We start from the raw sequence: 9793 nt of genomic DNA on the forward strand, positions 1-9793 counted from the left end.
TGAAATTTTGCAGAGCTGATTTTCTAAATTTAATTTAAAATAGTAAATCAACTCCAAAAATAATAAAATTTTAGAAAATGTTTATACACATGAAGATAAACATGTTAGAGAAAAAAATTTATAAAATATCACTTCGTATTTGTGAAAACTCACTGTTTAAAAATAGATATTCTAGATTCTAAAAACTATTGAACACATGATTTTCTAAAATCGATTTAAAATAGTAAACCAACTCCAAAATTAGTAAAACTTTAGAAAACGTTTATAAACATGAAAATGAACATGTTAGAAAAGGAATTTCAAAATTTTTATTTCCCATATTTGAGAACTCATCATTTTACAATCTGTTAAAAAATACGAAATCGTCAAAACTTGATTTTTGATGAAATCATTCCAAACAAGTTTTGAAACACTTTTCAACAGATTAATAGTCTTGAGAAAAGATATGAAATAGTGTCGTTAAGTCTACAATTTGAAAAAGGTGATAAATCAAAACAAATGTGTGTGTGTATATGAATTTTGAGCTCTAAGTATAAACACACAAAGTATAAACCTAAACTATTATACCCAAGGCAAGTGATCTTCAATAAGCTCGTCTTAATTGCGGATGAAGCGATGACGAATCTTGACTTGAATAGCGATGGTTTTATTTCGATATCCTTTCAACCTCCTTTGAATGTCATCGTTAAGCTCAATTCCAACCAACCTCCGACAGAGGATATTTGTATAGAATTCCTAAAAAGCAAATACGAACACTCGACAAACGATGTTATAAATTGTTTGTTAATCATCAAAACTATATTAGACAATAGGCTCATGAACATGAGACCTAACACTTTTGAGGATTCTAATTCTGAACAAACTCCCTTTATATATACTGCCTAATCGTCTTGAGTGTGATGTAAATATGAGTTTTGTCTAAGCTCCAAACATTGTATAATCTCCCTTCTATCCTTTTCTTGAAATGTTTAGCCTGAGTTCTCTTCTTTAATTTTCATCTCCTTTATAATAGGTGACAACAATAGTTCTCTCCCTATTTTTTGATTGGGATTATTTGTTGAGGCACTTAGACTATTGACTTCAAGGTTAAGATAGGTTTTGGATACTTAATGATATAAAAACAGGGAACCTCACCCTGTTTCTTTTTGTCAAAAAAAAAAGCTAACGGAGACTTTGGATATTTGATTTACAATGAATACTAGATTGAAAACTTTTGGGAAAGTTTAGGAGTATTTCAAAGGAAACAGAATGGAACTTAGAAAAGAAAGAAAAAAGCCTAATTCAACCGTGTAAATATTGCTCCTAAGCGCTTTCATGAGCCGTCAGATTTCATCGAAAGGATGAAATAACTCCTCTATTGTATGGGGTCAACCTTTGCAAATTAGAGTTCAACTATCCATCTATTTTTCTATTTTTAGAAGTATCAAGATCTCAAACGTCCATCTTTTTTCTTGCAGTTTTGATCCCATCCCTCCGGACAAATAGATCTAAGACCATTTCTTACATAGAAAAAGCGTTATTTGCACTTAAACACACAAAAGTTTATCTTATTATTAACTTCTATATCTTAAACGTTAGTTTTACCCAAACGATTGACGCAGCACGGAAGTGATAGCTTCGGAATCTACCAAGGGTGTTCTCTAAATCCACAAAGAATAATTTTCGAATCCACGAAGAAAATATCGAAAAGAGATATTATATTGATCAAAAGTTATCCTTTAGGGCTTACAAGACTCTGCTTAAATAGAAAAGAAATAAGGCTCCTACTATGACACAAGTTTTACCAAAAATAAAAATAATAAAACTCTTTCTAAAAAGATTCCTTAAGATTAGGGAAGTCAATCAGTCAAATCTAAGATCAAACCGGATTTGTTTCCTAATCAAAACGGACTCCTAAAACATTACTAAAAATAGTAAAAAAACTGACAAAAAACGCTGATATCTCTCAAACTGGAGGGAATTTTATAAAACAAATGGCGTCAAATCAAACTTCTGTAGGTTTGGTCGGTCCCGTCTCGAAAAATACACTATTTTTATATATAATTCGTCCAATTTCGACTTACGGTTTGAAAGTTATGACTCGTTCTTCATAGCAAGTTATTTTTCTCGACTGGGACCGTGTTTGGGCTTACGACTATCCCGCTTCAACATAAACATGTCTGTCGTGTGTTCTACATCAACGATGTATCAGTTTTCAACAAAAACTTATTCTGATATAACCCAAGGTTTTATATTACCAAAAAACTACCCCAAAGCTTAACAAAATTTAACTTCCATACCTCAATATATAATTATCCAAATTTAAATTTATTTGTTAAATTTTGTCGAATATGAAAGTTTATCTATTTTAAAGTTTAGGGTTATCAAAATTAAAATTTGTTAAGCTTAGGGGCATTTTTTTATTTTCTGGAAAACAAAACTTTAGAGTAATTTTTGAGGTATCAAAGTTTTAAATAGAGTAAACATTAGGGTATCTAAATGCAAATGACCCGCAAACATATCAATAACTAATCAAGAAAATAAATTCTAATTTTGTGACATTGTTTTTTAATTGCTTTACTGTATATGCATGAGTAAAGATTTATTAAAATACCCACATAGAATAGAATGGTATATATCATTTACATATGGTTTTGATGAGATTCAAATTCTATATGCATCAACTAAATAAGAAAATAAATCTTGTGAAAAAGAGGAGAGAGAATGAACAATGACATTTAACTAAGAAAGTATTTGGTGGGAACGGTCATGACATTAAATGTGCACACAAATGATGTTAACTGTTGGATTTGGGTATGAACATCGAAGTCTAATTATCTAATATTATTTGGCTGCACATTTAATGTCATAGACCTCAGTGCACTTGATATTTTTTCCATTTAACTTATATTTTTAGGGAGCTTTGCTACAGTGACCCAATGTAGGCTGTCTAAAAATCACAATGGATAGCTGATCCCCAATCAAGCCTCAACAATGGAAGTTGCAATCAGACGACTTTCTAATCACTGCATCAGTAGCTCTACAATCGCTACAAACACGGTCTCATATTTGAGATGATTGATCTTGATGGCTGCGACAACAACATGACTAATATTATATTAACAACTATTAGAGATGCTGATGAGCAGTATAATGAGTTCCGAAATAAAAGGTTGGACTTAGTTAGTGAGTTGCTTGGTAGAGAGCTGTGGGCAAATATTCGCTGATTCCCATCAAGCTCAAACAATGAAAGCTACAATCAGATAGCTTTCATGTCAACAAACGAAAACTGCAAATGGAGGACTTTTTATAGAGATCGAGAAGAGTTACAATTCGACGACACTTCCGACAACTGATGAAAACTCTATTCAGTAGCCTTCATAATCAACTGTGAGAGTTATAATCTGACGACTTTCACACCCCATAACGAGCAAAGATCAATGAGCCGTAGCCTTTGCGATGTTGTAATGGATGAGGTTACAATCCAACAACCTCTTCCAAATGCAGAGTCCACTTATGCGTTTCCCAAACTCAGAACGCATACGAACTGTGCGTTCTCTAGTTAATATTCAACTCTGCAACGCAGAGTTAAAACACAAAACGCACGGACTGTGCGTTCTTAAGTAAACACCCAACCCTGCGTCTCAAATTTAAGACGCAGAGTTGAGGTTCAGCACACAAACGGCCTGTGCGTTTCAAATCTCTTGCAAAGATTTAACTCTGCGTCTCAAGCCTTAGGCGCAGAGTTAAGGCCCAGAACGCAAAGTCAGGCGTTTGACTTGTTCAAATACAAGCTGAACGGCCTAACAACCGTTTATCCCACGTTCTGAGGGATTTTCGCCCACTTAGGAGCGGATTTAGGAGTTGGTTACGCCCCTAATCCCATATAAATAACCAACTTACTCAACTGAGTGGGAGGACGGAGGCTGAGATCAAAACTGCAGAAGGTTAACAAATCTCGGCAGTTGAACCGCACGGAGGAGGAGATTTTTGAAGATTAAAGAACTGATCAACAATCAGTTAATCAAATCCCAGAGAATCCCTTCACCAACAGCAGATCTACTTGGCTAGCAACCGAACTTCCGGTTCTAACAACTCTGTTACAGGGTTTCAACTCGCTCTGAGTTCTGAAACTCGTTAAGAGTTCATAATTAAACTTGCAACGCAAGTTAATTATACTAATCAGTAACTCGGTTTTCAACAACTCTTTTCAGAGTTTCCAACTTGTTCTGAGTTTCTTATACTCGTTAAGGGTTCTAAACCGAGTTCATCATACAAGTCAATCGTTCTCGTGAGATATAATACGTTCGGATCGTCAACGGAGAGCAAGTTCGACGCAAGCAATCGAAGGAGGCACTCCACCGCCACCAGGAAGGACCCAGTTTTAAACAAAGGGGAGAATCAAATTCATTCTCCTCTCTTTTGTAATCGGAATTCAAATTGTAATCGATTTTGAGAGAATACAAATTAATTTTTCTTTCATTATTTCTTTTACATCAAATTTTTCGACAAATCACCCAAAATATGAGACCAACAAAGAAATAGATAAAGTGTCCCCCTCCTAATCTCCTATTGCATAATGAGCTGGCCGTCATTAATGATGGCAAACTCATTATGCAATAGGAGGGAGACACCTCACATGTCCCCTTGTTGGTCACATATTTTGGGACATTAGGGAAATTTTCATTTTTAGGAATGATTGAGTATTTGTTGCATCTAATGCAGACACCTGTTAGGAAAATCCTATATATAACATAAGGATTTATGACTTGATATTTAAAAGAGTTAATGAGAGTGAATGAAATTAACAAGTGCTACTATGGTCTATGGAGGTTATGAAAATTGAATTTAATACTAATAAATTTTCAAAACAACCTCAAACCGGTTTTTAATTTTCAAAACCGACCTAATTTTTTTTACCAAAATCGACCCACTTTTTGCCACGTCAGCTTAATCTCATTTCCTAATTAGTCGGGGTTGCCAACCCCGGCTATTTAGGACATAAAAATCGGGTTTAATGCTTCTAATTGGTGTTTAACAACCTCCTAAACAGTCGGGGTTGCCAACCCCAACTGTTTAGGAATGGGATTAAGCTGACGTGGCAAAAAGTAGATCGATTTTGGTAAAAAAAAAGTGGGTTGGTTTTGAAAAATAAAAACTGATTTGAGACTGTTTTGAAAATTTGTTCAATTTAATACTAGTAGTTCATGGACAAATTGTGGTGTGGGTGTTTTTTTTTTTTTTTGTGGTGGAGGTTTTTTTTTTTTTTGGTGGGTGGCGTGGGGGGTGGGGGCGCTACGTGATAGTGAATGAAAGTAATATGTGTAAATGTGAAGGTTATATCATATAAAATAGAGTTGTGGGGTGGGGGTATGTAACGGCTTTGAATGATTTTTTTAATATATGTGGGTGGGGGTATGTAACGGCTTTGAATGATTTTTTTTTAATAAAGATTATATCATATAAAATAGAGTAGGATTTGAGATGATACAATAAAAAAGGTTATGATTTGCGATTTTCTTTTTATAAAATACAATTTTTATTTGTTGTCATTATGGAAGTTTAATAGTTAAAGCCACCAATAGCTGTCAAGTGATAATTAATAGTTGTAACTTTAGGGGTTGTTTGATTACACACAAAATTGGAAAATATCCATTATAGAAAATGTTTTCAATTTTTACTGTTTTTTGGTTGACAAAGAAAAAAGAAGTGAAAATAGTGAGCTGGGACCGACAAAAATGGTGAAGAGTACTAAAAGGTGTTTGGAGCGGCTTATTTTGGTCAAAATAGCTTTTAAGGTAGCTTTTTTATTTCTACATGTTTGGTAAAATATAAAATAAGTTAGTTTATAAGTCATATTTTAAAAAGCAGGTATACCTCAGCTTTTAAAAAACTAATTTATAAGCTCACCTAAATAAGTTAAGTTTGACCAAACAAATTACTATACTACCCAAATAATTATTATAATATTTTTTATCATAAAAACTAAAAGCTACTATAAAAGTTAGCAGAACTTATAAGCTTCAAAAAATAAACCTTCTCAAACATACTCTGAATCTTAAATGGATTTTTTTTTAAAATAGGCAAAAACTACAAAGTTAGGACCCACAAGCCCATCGGTTTTGGTTTCCTTCGCCATAATCAACTTTTCTTTTTCTATTTCTAGGAAATCAATCGCAGAGCTCGTGTTATGTTACTATATTGTATACGGTTTTTCTATAGAGTGCACATGGGTATTCTATAAGAGAGGAGAGAGATAGAGAGAAATGAATAGCTCATGAGACCCCCTTATTTGCATTAATTTCTGTGCATAATTCATTTCTGAACCTCGGGAGTCTTTATATTAATTACACTTTGTAAGAGCCTAAAAAAGAAAAAAACAAGCGTATATCTCTAAAAGTTTAATTTCAGATATCTTTCCCTCCACCCCCACAAACTTTATATTAATTACATTTTTATTTCCTTTAAATCCCTTGCCCGCTTAATGTTTTATATTGAACTTCCATGTTGGTGTTATTGCCTGTTATAATAAGTAAAAAAAATATCCTTTCAACTTTAGAATTTAACTATTAAATAAAAGTCTAAAAATATCCCTTCAACTTTAGACTTTAATTATTAAATTAAATTAACTTGATGAATCATTATTTTAATAGCACAAAGTAATTAAAATATGGGAAACTTTTGCAAATATATATATATTAGAAAAAAAGATAAGTGGGTAGTTTTTTTTTGAGGATAAGGGATGTTATGACCTTTTTGTCTTGTGATTGGCATGGATATCACATGTTAGACCTAGTAGTGTAATTTTACTAGGATTAAGTGAGAAAGTTCTGTGAGGTTTAGTAGCATTAAAAAATCCATATAAATTATCTGCAAATTGTTCAAAGTTCAGGAGATTTTCTTAGATTAAAATACTTTAAGGGTTCTCTGCAACACCCTTAAAAGTTCAAAAGGATTTTTTGTAACTGCCTCCTCTAAAGAGATGGTCATCTTCAATATTTGTTATTTCCTTTACAGAAAATATTATAATGTGAACTAAGGAAAATAAATCCTGTAGAGGGTTTTCAACATAAAACTTCATTGGAACTAAGAGGGCGACACGTGTCTTAATAAGAAGGTTAAAAGACGACATATGTCCTAATAAAAACTTCAAATAGGAGATTTATAATCAATAACATTTTTAGTATTTTCAGGGTGGTTACACGTCAATTTCTTCTTTCTTTCTATATGATTTTCTATGGAGCACTCTTTACTAATGCAATGTAGGCCCACACAGACTAAAGGATAATGATGGAGCACAATGCACTATTTGATGTACAAAATTACCAAAATGCCCTTCAATAAAGACCACACATAGTGGTCCCATGTGTATTGGTGATGACATCTAGATGCTTGACTAAGGGGCTGTTCGTTTCGCAAAATAAGTTGGGAAATCAAAGAATAGGAAACATATTTCCTATATTAATTGTTTTGAGGTTGTTTGGTTGGTTTAAAAAAGAAGAAAATTATAGAATAGGAGATGAGATGAGATGAATTGTCACCTTATTATTGGATGATGTGAGTGATTTAAAAAAAAATTTGTTTTGATGTTGTTTGGTTGGTTAAAAAAATAAGGAAATGAATTGGAGATATATTATTGGATGATGTTTTGAGGTTGTTTGTGTTTGGTTTATTTTTTAAAATAAGAAAATAGATGAGATGTGATGAGTTGGAGGTATATTATTGGATGATGTAACACATACTTAAGGAAATCAATTTCTTGTTTTTTTTTTTGAGGAAATGGATGGAAAGGAAGGGTTAATGAGATGAGATGAGTTGTCACAATATTATTGGATGGTGTGTGATTTTTAAACATGAGATAAGATGAGATGTGATGAGTTGGATGACGTGACACATTTCTTGTGTTTGGTTTATTTTTAAAGGTAAGAAAAGAGATGAAATGAGATGAGTTGGAGGTTGGTTTATTTTTAAAGGTAAGAAAAGAGATGAAATGAGATGAGTTGGAGGATAAAAATAATATTTTATTAGATGTTGTGGGTGAGTTTTAGGGATGGAAATGGATAAAAATATTATTTTATTGATTTCCTTGTACCGATTTCCTTTTCTTTGATTTTAGGAAACCAACCAAACGGGCCCTAAAGTTTTTGCAGGTTAACTCATGCGCTTGATACGTGACACGTTAGACTTACTGGTATTACCTTAAGGGTTTAAGTAATAAATTTTCATAATGTTTTAGTGGAATAAAAAAGTCCATGATAGTTATTTGTAAAATACTCAAAGATGAGATGTTCATTGGATTAAATTAGTTAGAGGGAGTGTCTGCAACACCCTGAAGTTTTGGGGCGGGTTAGCTTAAAAAAATGGTCGTCTTCTCCATTTGTTATTTTCTTTATAGCAAACATAAAGAATAGAATCTGAGCCAAAGAAAAGATGTCCTATGGAGTATCTTCTACATGAAATTATAGGGGTGCCCGGGATTGCGACACTTTTCTTAGTTAGAAGATTAAAATGACGACTTTCAAATCTTTATATAGAAAACTTAAAATTAATAATTAGTTTTAATATTTTTGTGAGTGGTTACATGTCAAATACTCTTATTTTTCTATGTGATTTTTATAGAGCAATGGGGTATCTTTTACATGAAGCATTATAGGGGTGCCCGAGATGGCGACATTTTTCTTAGTTAGGAGATTAAAAATATGACGTCCAAAACTTCATATGGAAAAGTTAAAATTAATAATTATTTTTTTATTTCTGTGCGCGGCTACGTGTCAAATTTTATTATCTTTCTATATGATTTTTTATAGAGCATCCTCTATAGGATTCTTTTTCCCAAAAGCAATGCTCCACCTAACTCTGCTTATTTTTCTATGCAATCTGGGCCCACACAAAGAAAGGACAATGATGGAATACAATGCACCCTTTAATATGTAAAATGGCCAAAATACCCTTCAATAAAGACCACACGGCGACGCGTATCATAAAAACAAGGTTCCCTACGCAGGTGACTTGCGGTAATTAGCTCATGCAATATACGCCTTGAGTAGATATCAAATAATATTCAACTTAAAATAAAATATAAAATTGAGTAGAACATGGAAACAAGCATTTCATTTTCCATCTGAATTTTACCATGCGGAACAAAGTTAGTATGAAGTTGATTGAAGGAAATAACCGGCAGTTTTTTTAGTTACTCATACGCACATGTCAACGGCCCAGCAGCCGCGAAATATCTTTCTGAATTCTCGCTGCAGGCTTTCGAACAGGAATCAGGGCACACGCTCCCCCATCAACGGTAGAGGCCGCTCGCGCGGGGGCATTTTCGTCCAAAAGCTATCGTCACCTTCGTACGCGTGCGACCATTCCGAAAATACCCCTCTCCGAAAACTCCTCCCTCGCAATTTTTTTTTTCTTTTTCCCTTCCCTTCCTCCCAAAATTTACCTCCCTCTTCGAAAAGACCACCATGCTCACAATCTTCGCCCCCTCTCTTTCTCTCTCCTAAACCTTTGAAAAATCCTTCCCAAAAGGGACAAACTCTTCTCTCTCCCCTCCCATGGATCCGTCGCCGTCTCCTTCCCTCGACCTCAACATCGTCCCCTACGGTTTAATCGTCCCCAAGATCGAGCCCAAGCTCGAGCAGAACGACCTCTCGATCCAGATCGGCCCAATTGATTCCTCACCAAACCCTAACCCTAACCCTAGCCCCGATAGCATCCTCTCCCCTGAGGTCCACACTCCACTGCAGCAGCTTCCCCCTGATGAAGACGCCCTCTTCGCTGAGTACTACCGCCTCGCTCAGCTCTACCTCAGTTC

At 34.1% G+C, this 9793-nt stretch overlaps 1 protein-coding gene across 1 annotated transcript in view; it reads left to right on the forward strand.

The window, feature by feature from the left end:
* Positions 9395-9793, forward strand: part of LOC109838123 (histone-lysine N-methyltransferase family member SUVH9-like) — a 10347-nt gene continuing 9948 nt past the window's right edge. The window contains exon 1 of the mRNA XM_020406591.1: positions 9395-9789. Within this exon, the coding sequence (XP_020262180.1) occupies positions 9534-9789 (256 nt within the window). The 5' untranslated portion in view covers positions 9395-9533. The remainder of the gene's footprint in view (positions 9790-9793) is intronic.

This window comes from Asparagus officinalis, chromosome 4 (genome assembly GCF_001876935.1).
Source record: "Asparagus officinalis chromosome 4, Aspof.V1, whole genome shotgun sequence".
Taxonomy (NCBI): domain Eukaryota; kingdom Viridiplantae; phylum Streptophyta; class Magnoliopsida; order Asparagales; family Asparagaceae; genus Asparagus; species Asparagus officinalis.